We start from the raw sequence: 21,262 nt of genomic DNA, 5'->3' as shown, positions 1-21,262 counted from the left end.
CTAAAACTTTAATTGACAGACAAGATCATTCTGATAACAAGCATATAGGTCATAGTTCTTCATTAGACAGTAAACAAAGAAAATCATATGCCATTTAGATACCATCTAGTTACGACTATCTTAGACATCCATCTCTTATTAGAAACAGATTTCAAGATTTTTTCCTTAATTTTTGCATTATTGCTTTTTTACATTTTCAAATACTGGAAGTGAAAACAGTCAGAAAATGTGAGTAAAAAAGAACAGGGGATAACTAGGATTAAATCAGCATGTGCCATCAGATTAAACACTCAGTCTGGATGTTTTTAATGTCTCACTGGGAATTATTCATCTTTCTTTCTATACCTTATAAGTGCAAACATCATCTGTCTTTTAAATTAAACCGTAGTGCACTACTATTAAACACCAGGACAACAGTGGCAATAATGTTCATTTCCTTTATTTTATTAATTTCCCACTGCACATGCAAACATATAATACTCAAAAAAATTAAAGGAACAATTTGAAAACACATCAGATCTCAGTGGGAAAAAAATCATGCTGATATCTACACTGATATGGACTGGGTAATGTGTTTGGAATGAAAGGATGCTAAATCGTTTGATGGAAATTAAAATTATCAACCTAAAGACACCCTGAAAATCAAAGTGAGAGAAAAGAAAGATGCAGCAGGCTAGTCCATCTGCTGAAATTTCATTCGCCTCACAGATCTGGACCAGAGCATCACTGAGCTCCTGGACAGTCTGAGGTGCAACCTGGTGGTGTTGGATAGTCTTAAACATGGTGTTCTATTGAATTTAGGTCAGGCAAGAATGGGGGCCAGTCAGTGGTATCAGTTCCTTCAGGAACTGCCTGCATACTCTCACCACACGTCAGGCATTGTTGTGCACCAGGAAGAACACAGGACCCACTGCACCAGCTTAGGGTGTGACAGTGGGTCCAAGGATTTCATCCAGATATTTAATGGCAGCCAGGGTGGCGTGGCCTAGCATGTAGAGGTCTGTGCATGTCTCCATGGATATGCCTCCCCAAACCATCACTGACCCACCATCAATCAAGTCATGCTGAATGATGTTACAGGCAGCATAATATTCTCCACGGCTTCTCCAGACCCTTTCACGACTGTCACATGTACTCAGGGTGAACCTGGACAGTGAGCACAGGGCCCACTAGAGGACATTGGACTTTCAGTCCACCCTCATGAATTCTGATTGGTTGGTCAGAGACATTCACACCAGTGGCCTGCTGGAGGTCATTTTCCAGCTCTGGCAGTTCTCATCTTGTTCCTCCTTGCACAAAGGAGCAGATACTGGTCCTGCTGATGGGTTAAGGACCTTCTACAGTCCTGTCCAGTTCTCCTAGAGTAACTGCCCATTACTGGAATCTCTTCCAAGCTGTTGAGACTGACTTGGACTACCTGTGCAACCTCTGTGGGGTCCAGGTATCGCCTCATGCTACCAATAGTGACACTGACCCAAGCCAAATGCAAAACTATCAAAAAAAAAAAAAAATATGAAAAGATGAGGAGGGAAAAAAATGCAGCCTCCACCTGTAAAGCCATTCCTGTTTTGGGAGTTGTCTCATTGTTGCCCCTCTAGTGCACCTGTTGTTAATTTCATTAAGGCCAAAGCAGCTGAAACTGATTAACAACCCCCTCTGCTACTTAATTGACCAGATCAATATCACAGAAGTTTAATTGACTTGATGCTAGACTCCGATTAAAAGGTATTCCTTTCATTTTTTTTGAGCAGTGTACACTGGATGAACAGAGAGAGAAGCCTCCAAAGAAGCCTGACTTGTGGGTATTCTCACTGATGCCACTTTAATCATTTTCATTTGTGTTTACAACTGTGCTACAAATGATCCCCTAAGAAATGTATTATGTACCTGACAAAAATATATAATCCTGGAAGCTTCCATAGCCAAATGACTATGACTGCTACTACTATTGAAAAACTGTGGGCCTCTGTTAAGCTAACAATAATTTCTCTAGTATAAGAGAATCAAAGATAGCTTGTATATAATTAGTCAGGTAATATCACAATGCCCATGATCGAATAGTTAGTAATTTGTCAACAGATGTACTAATTAACCAGATAAAAAGAAAAATAAGCTCAAATAAAGCCAAATAAGCCCTGTATGGATGTGTGAAATTGCAACATTTACTGCCTTCAGACTTTACACTTTCAAAACTGATGCATCAAACTACAAAATACAGTATGTGTTTTTCTGTGCCGAACATGCCTTTAAAATGTCACTTATGTAATGAAAACAGTGAAGACAAAGCAATTCAATTTAGGTTTATTTATATAGTGCCAAATCACAACAACAATAGCATCAAGGTGCTGTATAATGTAAGGTAAGGGACCCTACAGTATTCAGGACACCCCAACAATCAAACAGCCCCCTATTCCCACCATTTAGCAGGAGGAACCTCTGGGTAAAGAGAAAAGGAAAAAAAAATGAGAGCACGGGTCTCCTAAATCTCCTAACAATTCTCAGCCATATTCATTTGTACACCTAATTATTTGTCGGATATGCCAGTTTCAAAAATACGTTTTGTAAATCCTAAATTTTAAAGAAACAGCCTGTTTTTCTTTGAGTTTGGCATGAATATGTAACATCCTTCACCATCAGCAGATGTTGTGGCTGAGACTTCTATTAGAAGGCAGAATTTTCCTAAATTACATATATCAAGGCCTCCAGGTTGGGTTGGGTCATGAAATAAATGTGTTCTGCAGACTTTCTGATATACAACTGAAATATCAGGAAACATTAGGTCTTGAATTCCTCTGTGCGTCTTCTTTATCACCTGTAAATAATTAACTAAGCGTCTCAGTGGCTCTAAATTCAGACAAAGGAAAGGCAGGTGGTGATCACCTTGAGACATCAAGAGTGGGGCCTGATCGAATCCAAATGAAAGACAGATGGAAAGGGAGAGAGGAGTGGTGAGAGGCAGTGGAAGGAGATGGCATTTCTTAACAAGGCAACAGAAAAAAGAAAGAAAGGAAGTGCGACAGTAAGGTGGGCGATACAAGGAAGATAGAAGGTCAGATTCATTAAAAAGATACAAAGGTATGTTTGATTTCCTTTGCCCCCAGCTATCAGCGTTGCAGAATGATTTCACTGGCACTGAGTTAAGTTTCGCCCAGATAATGATCAGTAATACACTGTCTGCACAGGCAGAGAGACAGGTAGAGATAGAAGTTAGCCACATACACAGACACAGGAACAGAGGCAACCAGTTCAGGTTTAATCTTAAGAGTCATTTTATTTTTGGCAAAATTAGCGTCTCTTCTATTTTTTAAAGCCCATTTTTCAAAATTGAACTTTTCTGTGTAATACAAGAACATTGGATATAAAATAGTTCAGAGAGGGTGGAGGGGAAGGTGGGGGGATTAGGCAATGAATAAGAATAGCAAACCAAAAGCAAAATGAATCAGTTCAGTAATTATTTTACTGATTATTTAAACCTGGTGTAGTCTGGATATGTCAAAGCATGTACTCCAGATATCCAAACACGACAGAATGCAGAGAACACGGCATTCCTATTATCCTCATTTTGGATTGTGCATGCATTACTCTAAAGGTTATTTCCACTGTGACCCGTGTGATGATAAATAGCCCAAATACTTCTGCTATGTTTCAGAGCAGCTCCACAAAACAAATACAAAGAGTGCATGTCCTCTTATGTTAGTATTTGTGTTTATTAAACTACTGGAAAATGCAACTATTTCCCCCCAGTTATAACCAATCATTCTTGTAATTATTATCTCCAAGTGTGAGCTATTGGAGCAGCCACAAATTCTGGCATAACTTAGCTGTTTATGTTCGTACAATTCTATTTTTTCCGCCTGAGATGACTTTAATTTAGGCATGAATTACATGATGCAAATGCGCCATGGTTAAAAAACTATGACGCACACCACGATCAAAGCTTACACTAAACTCTGCAGGTGACCCCCAAAATCACACTGATGCAAAACCGTTTAGAAGTTAAGCGTCAACATAAGAGCAAGGTGTCCAGTCAGGAAACTCAAACATGGACAGAATAAGTGATTAACCCAGCCTTTAAAAAGAAAAAAAAAATCATGAAGATGGTCTCAATAAACTAAAACACTCCACAGACACTCCTCATGCTGGTCAAGGCTCTGGAAAAAAAAAAATCCCTGCAATTGGAACATGTTACGAGAGGAGAGGAAGTGTGGAGGCAGAAGAAAAGAGAGCACAATCTGTTCTCCTGTGTGCTCTCAGTAGAGCTGTGAAGACAGAAATGCCAGGGAAAATTTAATTTAGCGAGGGGATTTAGCCTGTTCAGCATCTTACAGTGCTCTTTGTTTTCTCAATGTCTTTTTTTTTTTCAGGAGCAGCTGACATAAAATGAGCTATTATTACTTCAAAAATCTCAGTGACCATAACCAGCACTGACTTACGCCTTTATACAAGATCATCTGCTGGATCGCCACATGTCAGTTCGAGTCATCCTTCTACAGGAGAAAGCAATGATGTGCAGTGTCACATAGTGCTGCCGCAGGGGAGATGGCAGATCAAATGAAACCTCAGCACCCTTGTGTCAATGTGTTAACCTTCTCTGACAAACAGGCAAACAGCAGCAATGGATTTGTGAGCGCATCAGGATTAAATGTTCATTAGGAAAACTTAGAGAAATTACCAGTTAACGCATGTAATTAACCTGCAATTATGGCCTAATCCTTGACATTTTTCTAAATTCTCTGCAGTAGACGCTATTTTTCCCCCGAGCCTTTGTAAGTTACAATACTGCAGAGACTTTATATCATCCATTTGTGCCAAGCAGACACTAATTTGTCCCAATATAAAAGCAGTTCAGAGATGCATTTGTTTCACAATCCTCTGAACAATCCAAAAAAACAAAAAAAAAACAACAGCAACATTGAGAAAGACAAAAAAGCGGAGGTGGAACTTTAACCCAACACTCTGCAAAATGATGGAGTGGCGGCTTGAGACAGAAAATAAATGAGAAACTGATAGAGTTGGGAGAGGGAGGAGGAGATTGAGGAGACAGAGGGTAGAGTGGGAGTGATGTGACTGACAAACATGCATGTTCCCCATAGGCCCGCTACCACTCAGTGATAAATAAAGGTTATTAGTGGGGTTTAGGGAAAGGTATACTTGCAAATATGAAATTTGAAGACTACCACTCTGCCTTGTCAAGTAAAAACAACAATATTCACCCTGCACTCCAAACAAATTGCATACTGCAGCATACAATCTTTTACAACCATCATTCAAAATCAAGGGAGTGTGCAACAGACAGTAGATGGAATGACAGAAATTTACCTACAGAAAGTGCTTGATGCCTCTGCATAGTCATATCACATGCAGCAAATTCCCATACCAGAGACACTTCATTCATTCCCAATGCCCAGTGTGGCTCCTTGGGCGCCTCAGTGGGTGTGTGTATATATTTTGTGTCTTCTAAAAGATTATGCCTTTTCATGTAAGTAAAGAGTTGAAGACAAACTAATAAAATGCAGCTTTAATTAATATACACTCAATGACCACTTTATTAGGTATTAGGTATGTTAAACTGAAAGCAACTCAACACACTTAGGCATGCAGACATGAAGAAATCAAAGTTCAAACCGAGCATCAGAATGGGGTGATTTGAGATGATTTAAGTGACTTCGAACATAGCGTGATCGCTGGCGCCAGAGTATTTCAGAAACTGCTGATCTACTGGGATTTTCCAGTGAATGGCAGTTCTCTGGTGGAAAAATCCCTTGTTGAAGCCGGCAGTCAGAGGAGAATGGCAAGCCAGCTTCAACCTGATAGGAACAGTAACTCAAATAAGCACTTATTATAGCCAAGTTATGCAGAAGAACATCTCTGAATGCACAATGTGTCACACTCGGAAGCAGCAGAAGACCAAGAAACTGTAGGTACAATTTTGCATGGACTCACTAAAATTGGCCAATAGAAGATTAGAAAAACATTACCTAAACTGATGAGTTCTGCAACATTAGAATTGTAGGGTAAGAACCAACATGACAGCATGTGGGGTAATGGTGTGGGACATTTTTTTCTTGGCACACTTTGGGCCCCTAAATGCCACTTCAGCATTCTTTAAATCCCACAGCCTACCTAAATATTGTTGCTGACCATGTCCATGCCTTTATGACCAAACTGTACCCATCTTCTGATGGCTGCTTCCAGCAGGATAAAGCATCTAGTCATAAAGCTCTGTTTATCTCAGAGTGGTTTATTGAACATGATAGTGAGTTCACTGCACAGTCACCAGATCTCACTCCAACAGAGCACCTTTGGGATGTGGTCGAACAGGACATTCTCATCATGGATGTGCAGCCGACAGATCTGCAGCAATTCCATGACGCTATTGTGACAGTATGGACCAAAATCTCTGAGGAATATTTCCATCACCTTTCTGAATCTGCGCCATGAGGAATTAAGGGTAAACACAGAGTTAACCAGTGAAATATTAATTAGACCTTAGGCTGTGGGAAAAGTGCAGCTTTTAAGACATGTATGACTCAGTGTTTACTTAATGTAATGAATAGGAATTTATAGTTTCTTGCTTACTGTGTTTACTGCCGGCTACACAAATGTTTTTAGTCACTGAACTTTCTTATTATAAATAAACTGTATAAAATAACCACAGGAGTCAAGATAATTTGTAGATTTGTTAGAGCAAAATGTGTTCTCTGGGTTGTCAACTAAACTTAGAGAATATATTGTTTTGGTTCATTTAAACAGTTTAGCATGCTACAACTGTAACCAGCTCTAGTAATGTAATCTGGGTGTAAATGTAACAAGGTCAAATCAGTGATATTAACAATTATATATTTTTTTATTTTATAAGCCTCAAAATAGTGATACAATCATAAAACAGTGCACTTCAGTGTCTGACTTGTTGATATATCATAAAAGAAGCCTCTTTACCATTTTGAATTATGTTTTATATTTGTTTTTTACATGCTTTCAGAGATTTTAATACCACCAGAGTTGCAGCTGAAACAATCAGGCTTACACTGTCTTACAAGACTATATAAATATATGTAAGCATAGCATCAGTTTAATGGAATATGCTATTGTCATTATAGTTGGATATACTGGAGTCTTAATGCTGGTGCCATATACTGATAAGTCTTGTACCTGAAATGGTGGTTTTTTTGAAGCTCTCCCTCCTGATTTTAAATGGACTTGATCCAATTTTTTTTGCCTTGCTACTGACAACTTTAAGTCCTTAATGCCTTTTCTATTACAAACAATTACATACTGCTTCAGCAATTGGGTTAGATTTAGCCATTGAACCTCTGTGCATTTTTCTAATATAACAGTTTGTTCCGCCAGCAGAAGAAATGTGCATTTCTTCTGCTGGCTGTCTGATCTACTGGTTATTTGCTGCAAATGCTGCATCTTATATATAAATGTGCTCATAAGTACACTGAGTTGACTAACTACCTTAGGCTACGTTCACACTGCAGCCTTAAGTGACCCAATTCCGATTTTTTGTGAAATCCGATTTTTTTTTGCGTGGTCGTTCACATTTCCAAATATATGCGACTTGTATGTGATCTGTGTGTGAACTGCAAATGAACCTAAAGGTGTCCCGCATGCGCAGTAGAGGATGCAAAAACATCACATGTAGCGAGCTCAATGTTTGCGGAAGTAAGTTTGTTTTTCTTCGTGATTCCGCGTAGCAGGACGCAGAATAGTGATGTTTGTCGAGAATCAATGACGTGCAGACACAGGTTGCATTTGAAAAGATCGGGTGCGTATCGGGTTTAGGACCACATATCCAAGTGGTCTGGGTCACATTTGAAAAAAATCGGATCTGCGTTGTTCAGACCGTCATGAAAAGATCAGATAAATCGGATTTGAGATTTATCGGATTTCAGGCTGCAGTGTGAACATAGCCTTAGTGTGACTGCTTAGTGGGATTTTCGATGTTTGGATAAGTGAAGCCAGATGAGGACATCATATCCTATAAATGCTGAACTTGTTTCATAGCACAGGCAACACAGACCGATGTGGTCAAAGTGACGCTTTACTTGCTCCTAAAGTAAAAATAACTGAGGCAAAACTCTGTTGTCTGTCAAGAAAGGCATTACATGGTAATCCCATCCATCCATTGAGAAAGCCAGAAGCTTAATGTTAGCCTGCTTTATCCGTTCCAAAACCAGTTTTGATGTGTGTTTGGGATCATTGTCCTGTTGGAACACTCAATTGTGTCTAAGTTTCAACTGTCTAGCTGCTGGTTTGAGGTAAAGTCGAAGAATTTGGGGGTTGTCCTCCTCCTTTATTAATCTAACCATTTTGTGCGATGTACAAGTATCACTGGCAGCAAAACAGCCCCAGAACATGATGCTTGACAGCTGGTACCGCGTTCTTAGGTTTGAAAGGTTCACCTTTACTCCTCCAAATATGTTGTCATTGTGGCCAAAAAGCTCAGTCTTTGTCTCATTTGACCATGGAAGACATTTGTCTTGTCCATGTGGGCAGCTGCAAATTTCAGGGGCTTCTTTGGTGTTTAGCACATTCTCAGTTAATGGTAATATGTGACTCGCTTCACTGTGGACAATGATGCTGGTGTCCCAGCAGTTTCCAGTTCATGGCAGGCTTGAGCATTATATATATGCATGTTTTTGTGTGGATTAGAGAAAATCTAAAATAATTTCAAACTTGTGCACCCAATTCTTGTTTTTCAGTTATTAAAGATGTATGCTGTACAATCATTCCACCCTGGAAAAAGAGCAGTTCAAAATAAATCATTAAAAGCCCAAAATTACATGACATTCTTGCTCATGATGAATATAGGCAAACTTCTGACCACAGCTGTACATACCACTTAACAAAATCATCAAGGACTGGGTTATGACTGGTCTCATTATCCTGGAGCTGACTAAACAACAGAGCCATCTTTATACTTTAAATTGGTCCCATTTTCATACCTGCTGACACATATTTGTGTACAGAATAAATCATAAAGGGTGAAAGCACGCATCCCTGTGGGCAGCCAGTTGCCTTCTGATTAAAATATGAGGCTGAATTGTACTGAAGGCCAAAGAAAAATCAACAAACACTAGTCAAACACGAGAAGCATTTCCCCCTATGCGTTTACCAATTAGATTCAACAAGGTTACTTTGGAATCTTCTGCTCCTCTTTGTGGTCTATAAGCAAACTGCATGGGCTCAAGCATGTTCAGTTTGCCTTAAAATCTCTGACTTCACCAGTTTTTTCATATTGACTGATGAAAAGGCAACCAGTCAGAAGTCATGATAACTGGATTTAGGAACAGGGACTAAAACAGCTTATTTCCATGCATTAGGTACATGCTGTGCCTGCAAAAGCTTATTAAAGATGTAATAAGATACAAGACTCAGTTGTTGAGCACATGATATAAGTAAACAAGCACTAATATTGTCAGGTCCATGAGACTTGTTTACTCCTATGGAGAAGAAAGCCTTTTCCTCATCCCTTAGATCAACGCTAAAGTGCTGATTATTTCCACGCTTATGATGCAGTTACTGAATCATTACTAAAAACAAAACTAAGAGTTTTAGGTCCAAACAGAAGTCACCCAGAGTGACCTGACTGCTGCTCTTTGGGTCCCAAAGGCCTGCAGAGTTTTTCATACTGAACCAAGTTTATTTGCAGCCATTTTATTCTCGGCATAAAACCGTAAGAAGCCTAAAATCTTAAAAATCCATAAAAGTGCTGATAAAAGACGTAAAACACTGAAAACCCATAAAACATTTACACTAAGATGCCAAACTCTCACTGCCAGCTGCTGTGTGTGTATCTGCCCTCAACGTGCTTTTACCTGTTAAAACATCACATTATCTAATGATAAGTATGTATTTGCCAGCATTCCCAACTGTGCTTGCAATGTGAATGCTAAAGCAACAAAAGTGGAAAAAAAATGTTTAACCAAAAACCCTATAATCTATTGTATTTTACGATATATAATTAAATTGGATATTAAAATCATAGCCTGTATGAAAGGTTGAACAGGTACATATTAGAGTGCACACCATCTGTCATTCTTCCCGTGTCTGAATCTAAGCATAGAAGCAAAACAGAAACAAGCAAACACTGAGGGGTGGTAACACAACAGCGCTGTTTACTGATAAAGTGATGCTTATGGTGCTGCAGTTACAGACGCAGGTGTAGTGCGAACTGAGATATTTACTAGTCTGGTATGAATGTTCAAACTCAGTAAACACAGTCGAGTGACTGCACATATCAACCTGATGCAATCTATTGACTGTTACCACAGGAACACAATCTCACACATACACAGAGTGTTTTCCTCACCTACTGCCACCCCCATCTGTTTACCATTTTATGTTGCTGATCTAATGAGAGATTCTATCAGGTTGGGAGATGACAAACATTTCACTCATCCCTGCCACCTCTGAATGCACAAACATTTGGACCTGCTATCTTATGGATGGTTTTTTGGGACAGGCTGTGCAGAAAAGGATGGCGGCATTCACGTATAGAGGAAGACAAAACCAGAGACAAGCTGATTTAAATGAAAAATAGGAATCGAAAAAAAAAAAAAAGAATCCTCAGTCAAAAGAGTGAAAGCAGAGAGCCAGACAGGAAAAAAAAAAAAATAATGCTGCATGCTGACAGTGTCCAAGATCTGGAAATAGATTTCCTTTCTCCTTGCACAAACTCATCCACTCTGTTCCCTCCCAGAGCCAGGCTCTTAGCAAACCAAACACATAATTATAGTTTTTATTGAGCAAAGACAGAAGGGAATTAATTAGACAGCAGTCAAGTTGTTAAAACACTTCTCTGTAACTGCATCACTTTCTGTTCCTGCCATTCATTCAGGCTTAAACTAATGGAGGAGACTGTAGGATAACGAAAGAGCTGTCATTAATTAGGAGACATGTGCCTTTTTTTTGCCTGATGATCCTCAGGATCTTTATAAATGCTTTATAATCAAAGAGTAATTAGAGAAGACCTCTGAGTATACAGCATGTGTTTTATTTGTGTATGAGGCTTATAAGATAGATAGATAGATAGATAGATAGATAGATAGATAGATAGATAGATAGATAGATAGATAGATAGATAGATAGATAGATAGATAGATAGATAGATAGATAAAGTAAAACCATTCCACCAATCCCCTATTTGTGAGAGAGGAAGTCTGTAACGATAACAATTCATCCTTTTCTTTGCTGCTTTCCTTTAGATTGCATTTCTCCACCAGAATCTCTCCATCCATCTGCTGAAATCCTATTTCCATGACAAACAATAAGACACACACACACTCACTCCATCACTGATCCCTGCAGCTGTCAGAGAATGGGTGGGGGTGATGGTATGGTAAGGAAAGAAAATAACATAAGTAAGGAGAGGAGTGACAGGAAAAGGATGGAAACACCTCGAATCACCTGGGAGTTTGAGGGATTACCAGTGAAAGGGTTTTTTTGTGTGTGTGTCCGGTGAGTTATAGTGGTGCCTTTGTGAACCTGAAAATTGCTAAAATGCAGATAATATTCTTCAGCTCTTTGTCAAGAAGTGAACTTTATACATCCCTTAAAGCTCAAATAAAGACAAATAAAACTAACTAGGTAACCAGGATACAGTAGCTATTAGATAAAGTACTCACCAGCCTTCTCAGTATTGTGCAGTGGTTGGCTGAGCTCCTGACCAGGCAAGCAGGGGCACAGCCCATCACATTTCACTGAGATTTTCTTCCCAGACAGGCAGCTCTGGAACTCCAATTTACACTGTAAAACACAAACCAAAAAAGGTCTAATTCCCAAGATCACTGGTGACGAGCGCAAAAAGGAGACACTAGTATGACAAAATGCCTCGTGTAGATGTGAAATCTCATTTCAGCATCGATTGAAGTAACAAGGAAATTAGTATAGATGGTGCAGAAAACTGCGTCTCTTCAGAAGAAAAATACCCCCAAAACATGACAGAGTTGACGACGTTTTTGCAAAGTGAAATAGCTGCTCAACATTTCCACTTCTCAATATAGTATTTCAATTTTATTCTTGAAATTTCCACTTTATTCTCAAAATGAACAATAAAAAAAAATCCTTCTAGCATTTTTTTCTTACACTACACATACTAAATATAAATATATTTAATTAATCTGCCTGTTGTATAATGTTATCTGTGACCTTGCAGGAGCTATCTAGAGTTTGTAGTAAAAAACACACACACACACACACACACACACACACACACACACACACACACACACACACACACACACACACACACACACACACACACAAAGCTACGCTGTATGGCTGTGTGCTTATTCATTCAAGTAACTTTTACTTGGAAATGAAAAACTGTAAGTCAAATAAATGAGAACCACAGCCACATAATGAAGACTGTCTCCAGCAGGTATGTTTTAACCATGCTGGTTTATTGTTCCATGGATGTATTTACAACAAAACAAAAACCAGAATATTTTTTATTTGAGCTGATTACTGAAAAGATTTGCTGATACAGAATTGGTCATTTATCTTTGATAAACAGATCTGTCCATTAGGCGGTCATGTAGACATGCCATTAGACGCTGAGATTCCCGCTGACATTCTATTATGCACTGCAGTACTAACCTAATGCAACACAAAAGGCAAGATGGACTACTTCTGAATGTAATTTAACAGCATAAATCTCATTTCAGGTAAGTGAGGGGTAAGAAATTGTTTGGACTAGTTGGAGGGGGGGTGAAAAATCCAATTACAAGACCCTTCCAAGAGGAATAATGAAAACTGAAATGAGATATGTAAATTCTGTTTGCGAGATGATGACGACAGGATTTGTCAGAGTGGGACCATGACGGTGCATAAACATCTATACACACATCACGCTTTACACAGGCTTAGTCTTATCCTTCCAGCACTTTCATTTCTCACGTTTTAATTCAAATCCATCATTTCCTCCCCGTCACCTCTTTGATAGCGCTGCTAATGTTGCTTAATGAAATTTGTTGACAAAAGAACAGTGCTCTGTCCTGTTTTCAACATATTGAATTAGCTGTCTGGGGATCGGAGAGAGAGCGAGAGAAAGAGAGGGGAAGGAGGGGGTTGAGAAAATGGATGTCCTCCCCGAGTCACTGTCAGAGAGGGAGAGGCACCATGAATCTTTATGTTTGTCTCTCTCCAGGGGTTAATGTGGTTTTGATGAAACAGTATTTTAACACCTGACTTGGTCGAGTAAAAATAGAGGTGAGGCGAGGAGAGGAGCCGAGGGGAGAGGAGAGGAGAAAGGATGATTTAGGAGGAAGTAAGTAATGGATTTAACTTAGTGGGCCGAAGCCTCTCAGGAGATAAGAGCACTGTCCTCTTAATAGGATATTGAGTGTGTGTGAGAGAGAGTGTGTGGTTATGATGAGGGAGGCATGTAATGTAATAATAAAACATGAATAAGCTTGAGACCAGCAGCTCACTGGTGAGCAGAGTTTAAGTTGGGCCACAGGGACCCATCACTCCAGCAGCTAACTGAACCCCTCCAACTAAATTACCACAGAGAGCAGAGGGATTTCCTAGTTCTCCCCCGGCTTTTTGTTCTTCCTCTTGTTTCTCCTTTAACACGTCTCCTCCTCCAGCACAGTCCCAGGCAGCTCACAGGCAGGTAGGTCACTAGCAAGACCCGCAGAAGTTAGGACATAGACCTCGTTAATCTCAGTTTGTGTCATACTTTTTGTTTGGAGGTATAATTGTGCATTTAAAAAGGACGCTTACACAGGTGAAAAACTCTTGGCTGGTGCAGTAAGGAGGTGGTCTGGGTAGGTGGATGGCTCAACAAAACACAAGGATGCACATTAGACTTCAGCTGTTAGTATTATAATATTATTATTTATTTTATTTTTTTAGCATGATTTTAACCATCCTAATATGGACTAGCGACCTGTCCAGGATGTACCCCCCCCCCCCCCCCCCCCCCCCCGCACCCTATGGCGGCTGAGACAGGCTCCAGCTCCACCTTCAATCCTGGACTGGGACAGTGGTTAAGAAAATGTATAGATGGATGGTTACATGAAGGAAAGCTTAACAATGAATCCAAACCATGAAGCTTTGTTTCTAAACCATACCTCAACCGCACTGACATCATATCATAAATTAAATTAAATGAAAATGTAATATTAATTGTAAAATTATAAACTGTAAATGATAAAAATGACACAGTGATATAAATGATCCCAAGTGATATCAGAAAACAGTTCTACCTCTTGATTTTAGAGGGCATGGACAAACAACACATTGCGTTGTTTCATTTAGAGGGGCTGCTGGGATCAGACTATGTCTTGAAGTGAGTTAATTTCCAGAGGAGCTGAGGAGAGGCGTATGGTTAATTCTGGGATGTCCAACATGTTTCCCAGCACACAAAACATATTTACTTTTATCGATCGTGTCTCGTCTGACAAAATTACGCTTTTAAGGTAAGTCCCTGAAATGTTGGAATACATTAGAGAGAAAATGACAACAGTCTCCCAGATTGCTGCATTTCGCCAATAATTGCCACTGAGACTTCAAATTGGCTGTGCAAGACACTAAAGTGAGCTTCTTATACTGTCCATTTGTTTTACGGTTTCTGTGTATTGGACTGTGTTTCACCCTTGACAACCAAATGGTTGAATACAAGGACAAGAAGATAATATGAACATGGATGTCAATAAAAATCTACAGTGTGTTATACCAAGGACAGAGACTCACTTCTTTATGGCATTTTCTGCTACCGGATATCGATCTTTACCCTCCTCAGCCTTGACTTCCTCTATTCACTTCCTACTTGACTTATCACAAAGGTTAAACCTCGACTGTATTTTTTAATAACACGGTGAGTTTGCGGCCATGTGCAATTTTATGTTGCTTAGCAGGAGTTTACAGGTATGGGTTATGGGACAGTGGGTGAACAGTTTTTAGAAAATGTCCAGCGATAATTTTAGGCAATGTGAAGTTCTAAGCAATTTGCTCAAGAGATTACGAGGATCTTACAGCTCAAATCAATGCAGTGGAAGCAAACAGTAAAACGGGAGAAAGAAAAGGTGACGACCGATGAAGAATTTCAAAATGTTTCAATCTGGAAACACACACACAAACACACACACTGACTATGAGCATCAAAATATTCCAATGATGTTCACAGAGTGATGTCTCACCTTGGAGGAGTAAGTGTGCCCGTCAGAGCCACATACAGGAGTTGACTGGAGGGCTGAGCAGAGCCTGCATTTCCCATGAGCACCAGCTTCAAGCCTATGCTTGTGGCCTGCACTGCCTTTCCTGGGTTTCACACTGGGGAAGAGAAAAACCGTGAAAACAATGTTTTGGACAGTTATGTCTCTGACTTTTGACATTTCTCAGATAAACAAAGAGAAGGTCTTCTGCACATAGGGGAAAATACTGTGATAACACAGAGTCAGAAGCCAAAGTCTTAGTAGTACATAAAGAATAGTGGAAAACAACACTTACGTGCAGGGGGGAAATTATTATAATGATTGTAATTCATTTTTTTCTCTTTTTTTTTTCTTTTTTCAGAGTCAGAGGAAGCAGATTCTGATTGTTCAGAGAAGTCCTTTTCAATAACCAGTGTAATTATGTTTGATCCAAATCTTGCGGCAGGTTCTCTAAAAGTGCTCTCATTGAACACCCGGCCGCCTCCTGATCCATCAAACTGACAACAAACCTGAAGAGACTCTTGAAAATTCTGTAAATTTCAGTAATTTTTCTTAATTTGGAGAATATCTCTGACCAAATGAATATCTGACACGCGTAAAACATTTAAGAACAAGAAAAGAGCAAAACATCCATTCACCCCCCCAAAAAACCCACCATATAGAGTAAATAAATAAATGTTATAAATTATGCAGTCCTGGGACTTGTTCATGAATAAAACATCTTGAGCAAACATACTCACATATTACAAAAACAAACAAACAACAATTGATTAAAAAATGGTCAGAAAATATGGTTAACATGCAACTATTCATCCACTATATTTAATTTTTATATAAATACAGCATCATTACTGCATCCATAAGTTAAGTATCTAAAGGTCAAAGGATTAAACAAAAGTCTTAAGCCACCCTTCATTTTTTTCTACACAGTATACAGCATGTACACTGAAGTCTAATACATTTTAAAATCATGTTAAGAGCTCAACATTTGGGCGCCATCTTAAGACAAAGGTGCATTAAAACAGGCCAATGTTTCCCCTCATCCATCTCTAAATTATTCTATGAGAAGACAAGGCGGTATAGATATTTCCACCTCAAAAAGACAAAAGAAAGTGATCTTTGTCTCCCTCATCAAGCACACTGTATTTCAGCCACCCGCTGGGAGTATCCAAGATATTCTAGTCTGTAAAGTGTCTGATTTGACATAAGTACAAACCCCTCACAGCAGGAAGGAGGCGGCAAAAAATTATCACTGATGGTTTTTAAATTGCAACTTGGTTGCTAATGTAGATGTTGAAGCCTGGAGCTAAATATTATCACCCAGTAAGAGACGTCTATAGAAATTCTATAGTAAAATCTTTCAGTTTGAAGAAGAAGACAAAGCTGTGCTTGGGATTTTTGTGTTGTGACAGCTGTTTGGAAAATGAAATTCATTTGCATAAGGGTTTTTGTGTATATTGTGTTCAGGGAACCTTCAAGCAGTGAATAAAATCTAGATAAACAGGACATAATGCATCACTGTGTACATTATTACACAATATGTGTTTGCAAATATCTGGAGAGCCACACGGTTTGGATTTGCCCTCTGGGAGGACACTGAATCAGTTTTATGCTAATTAGTGCAACTAATTTAACTCGCATAGATTAAAAAAAATATACATATCATTGTCCAAAGCATCAGTAAATGATGCTACTTGGAAAATGCAGAGAATAATCCAGGTGTATAATCTGTCACATTAGTGAGAAAACAGCAGTTGTAATTAATGCAACAGAAAGGAGAGAAAGAAAGGATTCTAGTCAAGATTCGTAGGAGCTAATGACTTGAGGAAATCAATTAAACCCAAGACAGAGACAGAAAAATATTCTGATGTCTTTTTGAAGAAATGCTTCTTGAACTGAAAAATTGAAAACCCTTAAAACCGGCAATGGCTGAAAACACAAACAAATTGGGTGGTGACAAAGCAAACAGATAGTGTGATTAAAATTAATTGGTGTTGGGAACATGTATGTGAACGTCTGTCACTGAAGGACGCAGAGTTGTTAGACAGTAATTTGTTGAAACTGCCTTGCAGGTAGTTACAATTGATTACTGGGATAGCCCTTTAAAAGGCTGTTTACTTTGGCTAAATGGTAAGAATTTGATTTAAAGAGAAAAAACTTTTAATCCAAACTCCACTCTTTACTCCCTCTCTTGTTCTTTTGTGGATCACAGAGATACTGAGTGTTCTGAAACTGCTCAAAAAGCATTAACGTTGTATTACCATGTTGATACTTCATGACTTTTTCTAAGTTGATTAAAATTGCTCATAAATGTGATTCTGAGGTGTTTAAAAATCGGCGACAGAGTATGCTTGATGGTTTCTGTTTGTGGCCAACTTCATGTTGTCATATTGTATCCCTTTCATCAAAGCTACAAGCTCACAAGCTGGTCTCTCTATTAGGATTTTATTAGATTTGCTTGCATGGAAAAAAAATAATTAAAAAGTCATTGGTCAAAAGTACTTGGATTAGAAGCAGACTACAAAAAGAAACCAGAAAGCTTCTTGTACCAAAAATCAAGTCACTTACATACAGATTCTGCATGTTCATGTAAATTCATATTCAAACATTTTTTTTAACAAATGATGATTTTGAAATTTATTTGATAACATTTTATTTATTTTACTTTAATATCACTCTGATAAGTTTCCATTGTTAATAAATGTTAAAAATATCATATACAATATTGTACAAAAGTATTTGGACACCCCTCATTTTTTATATTTTCTTCCAAGGAGCCAGATTTTCTTGTAATTGTTAAAGTGGTCTTGGCCTTTTTGAAGGTCTTTCAAAGTTTTTGTTTTGACAACGGCTGCTTTTTCACTCATTTTCAGTCCAGTGCTTATACCTGACCCTTATCTCTGTATATTTGTTTCTGTGTTTGGTAAACCACTTAACACAAGCCTATGAATAATTCAAGCATAAAAAGCACCTAATTTAAGGGACAAACCAGTGTTGTGTCTGCACAAAACAGACAACTTAGCAAAGAACTGATTTTAAATTGTATCTTTAACCATTTTGTAACCAGCAGCCTGTCATTAAAAAAAAAAAAAAAAAAAAAAACACACACAATTTGTTCCTATTTCTTTATTTGAATGGAAATGCCAAAGATAACAAAGTTTAACAGAAAAAAAAAATTTTTTTTTGTACCAACAAGATGATTCTCAATTCAGCTATTAGCCAAAATGAAGAAATGGCAGGCCTGAAAAATATCAGCAGCAGATGAACAGTATCTGAAAGTCCTGTCCTTTAGAAACAGGAAAAAAATCCAGCAATCAGGACCTGAGTGGCCCTTCAGTTAATCCAGCTACTGTTCACTGAACCCTCATCGGAAATGGTCTCAGTGGAAGCGTGGCTGTCAAGAAGCCATTCTTAAGGAAGGCAAACAGGGAGAAAAGGCTGAGGTATGCTACATTACACAAGAACTGAATTTGAAAATCAGGAGCAACAGGTCTGATGGAGTGATGAACCCAAATTCAAAATTTTTGGTTCAAACCATTGTCAGTATGTAAAGAGGAAGCCAGGAGAGAGGTACAACAGTAATTGTCTACTGATATATTAAAACATGGCGGAGATTCTGTCATAATTTGGAGATGTTGGGGATTGTGTCAAAATTGATGGAATTATGAACACAGAAAATTACAGTAGATGTCAGATTTTGATCCACCATCTAATATCATCATGAAAGAGTCTGATTGGCAACAGCTTTTTTTTTTGACAATGACAATGATCCCAAAATGCCAACGTAGTAAAAATACATCTCATACTGCTCCACACAATGGAGTCATGGATTGGCCTTCCCAGAGACTGGACCTCAACATTATTGAAGCAGTGTGGGATCACCTTGACAGAGAACAAAACAAAAGGCAGCCAACATCCAAAGAAGAGCTTTGAATGTCCTTCAAGAAGCCTGGAGAACTATTCCTGAAGACTACTGAAAGAAATTACAAGAAAGTTTGCCTAAGAGAGTTCAGGCTGTGCTGAAGAATAATACTAAATACTGACTTTCCAGACGTTTTCCTTGCAAAATATAAAGAAATTAAGCATGACTCAAGACTTTTGCACAGTATTGTAACTGACTCTTACCTGTGGGCTGGCTGCTTGTGATTGGTGCAGATGGCCGTCTGGTAGTCATGACTGACGCAGATCTTGTGTGGAGGACAGCGCACCTTCAGACATGGATCCTTGGTGGCATCTGGGCCTAAAAACAAGAAAGGAAGAACAAACTTCATTTCTGAACTGCAAAAATAAGTTATTAGAAACACGTAGAACAGGCGCATCAGTACAATGTAGTGCTGGAGCTGAAAACTGATGCAGCAAAACATCAAGCTGCTCTTTCGGTTTTACAGTTGGCAGACTCTTATGTTCTACTAACTGAAGCAGGCAGAAAAATAATGAGTTGGAGAAAACGACAGGAGAAGAATGGTAAAAGGTATGAAGTAAACGTTGAGTTTTCTGCGTTGTGAGCTGCTTAATGAGGACTATTCTCTCTGTGCGTCGACCCCATCTTCCTCCAAATCAATCTCCAGTGTGACATTATTGCCGTGGCAGCCAGGCACAGCTGGCTGGTGTCCAAGATGACAAAAGATCAAAGCAGCTCATTGACTCTGAGCATTGTGTCATTTCACACTAGGCTAACGGCACAAACCCACTTTCATTTGACAGACTGAGGAAAAGTGGGAAAAAAAAATAGGAGGGGTGGGAGGTGAAAAAGACAGTGGCAGTAAAAGAAAGAGACAAGAGCTTTTAGTACAAATGGAGTGAGAGAGACAGGCCAACATCAGGCACTGCATTCTGGACTAGTGGTCATAGTAATTCTGTCAATTACATAGTCTGTACCAGATATGTATAAAAGAAAGATGAAAGCCCTTAAAATAGACAAACCCAACCGAAAAGACAAAGCTAATAACACGAGATCAAAGACGAAGCAGGTTTTAAACCACATACAGAGACCACATGCTGTCCCTGCAGTGAGTGGACAAAAAAATTATTTTAAATCCTAAGTTAATTAAGACTGAGTACAAAAGTGTATAGATCAAAGCCCTGCATTATGCACAAGTCATTACCATGTGGCTGCTAACATCATAAAACAAGTGTGGCCTTGTCTCCATTAGGAAACTAATGGGTTGTGTTTGAGCCACAGCTGGTGTCTGATGCCAACATCAAGTAGTTTCTGACCTGATCACACACTGCGCCACGGTTTACGTTATATTTTATCATCATTAAATCGGTCAGAGATCCAGACGTGGTGCTGCGATCTCAACAATCTTTTGGGAAAATAAATAAAACAGCCACGTATATAAATTGCAAACATGCGGTTAGTACATATTCACAGTAACAAACACAAAAGATGGTGAAGTTTAGATAGTATCAAGGAAAGAAATTCATAGTACCCTGTAGACATCTGTCATAAACGAGCAACACGCTTTTTTTCTTACAATGCATGAAACGCATACACGGAGACCAAAATACATTTGTAAGCCTGCATGCCCTCTCATAATCTCCAGAATGCAGGGAGATGGAAGGTTAACCTTCCTCCTGATAGCTGCCTGTTGTGCCGCGTGCTTCTTTTGCCTGCTGATTTGGGGCCTGTCCTCACCTCCATCTATCAGTGCTGGAAGAAACCCATCTTATTTCACTTAGCTGAAAAATGACATTACCACTGCGAGGAAATGAGAGATGAAGGAAACAAGGAGAAAGTGACAGAGGAAGGATGGAGGAAAGAGAGAGGGGATAGGTACCTAGTTAACACAGGATTGGAGGACAATTTGGGATCACTGGGTGACCTCCATTCTTAGACAAATTGGAAAACAGACACACACATACAAATGAGGGCGGGAGGGAGTTTATTTACCTGCACACTCACAATCACACTATGCACTTTTTACGCAGTAAACAGTAAGACGTGTCATTTTATGAAGACCGTGATAGACTGAATGAGATACTGTTTTCAGCTGATGCGTTTGACTCTTTTTTATAGATACAGGCCAAGAATAACAGTGCATAAAAATGGAGGCAGAACAAGGAAAGGTAAGGGAAGAGGAAAAAGGGTGAAG

General features: G+C 39.0%; 1 protein-coding gene across 1 annotated transcript in view; it reads right to left on the bottom strand.

The window, feature by feature from the left end:
• The window catches only part of LOC115787475 (testican-1-like), a 43,439-nt gene that overhangs the window by 9,455 nt on the left and 12,722 nt on the right, over positions 1-21,262 (bottom strand). The window contains exons 3-5 of the mRNA XM_030740206.1: positions 19,293-19,407; positions 15,153-15,285; positions 11,634-11,754 (exon numbers count right to left, since the gene is read on the bottom strand). Coding sequence (XP_030596066.1) covers positions 11,634-11,754; positions 15,153-15,285; positions 19,293-19,407 — 369 coding nt within the window. The remainder of the gene's footprint in view (positions 1-11,633; positions 11,755-15,152; positions 15,286-19,292; positions 19,408-21,262) is intronic.

Source organism: Archocentrus centrarchus, chromosome 10 (genome assembly GCF_007364275.1).
Source record: "Archocentrus centrarchus isolate MPI-CPG fArcCen1 chromosome 10, fArcCen1, whole genome shotgun sequence".
Classification (NCBI taxonomy): domain Eukaryota; kingdom Metazoa; phylum Chordata; class Actinopteri; order Cichliformes; family Cichlidae; genus Archocentrus; species Archocentrus centrarchus.
The sequence above is the reverse complement of the archived record's forward strand: the minus strand, read 5'-3'. Positions and strand labels throughout refer to the sequence as shown.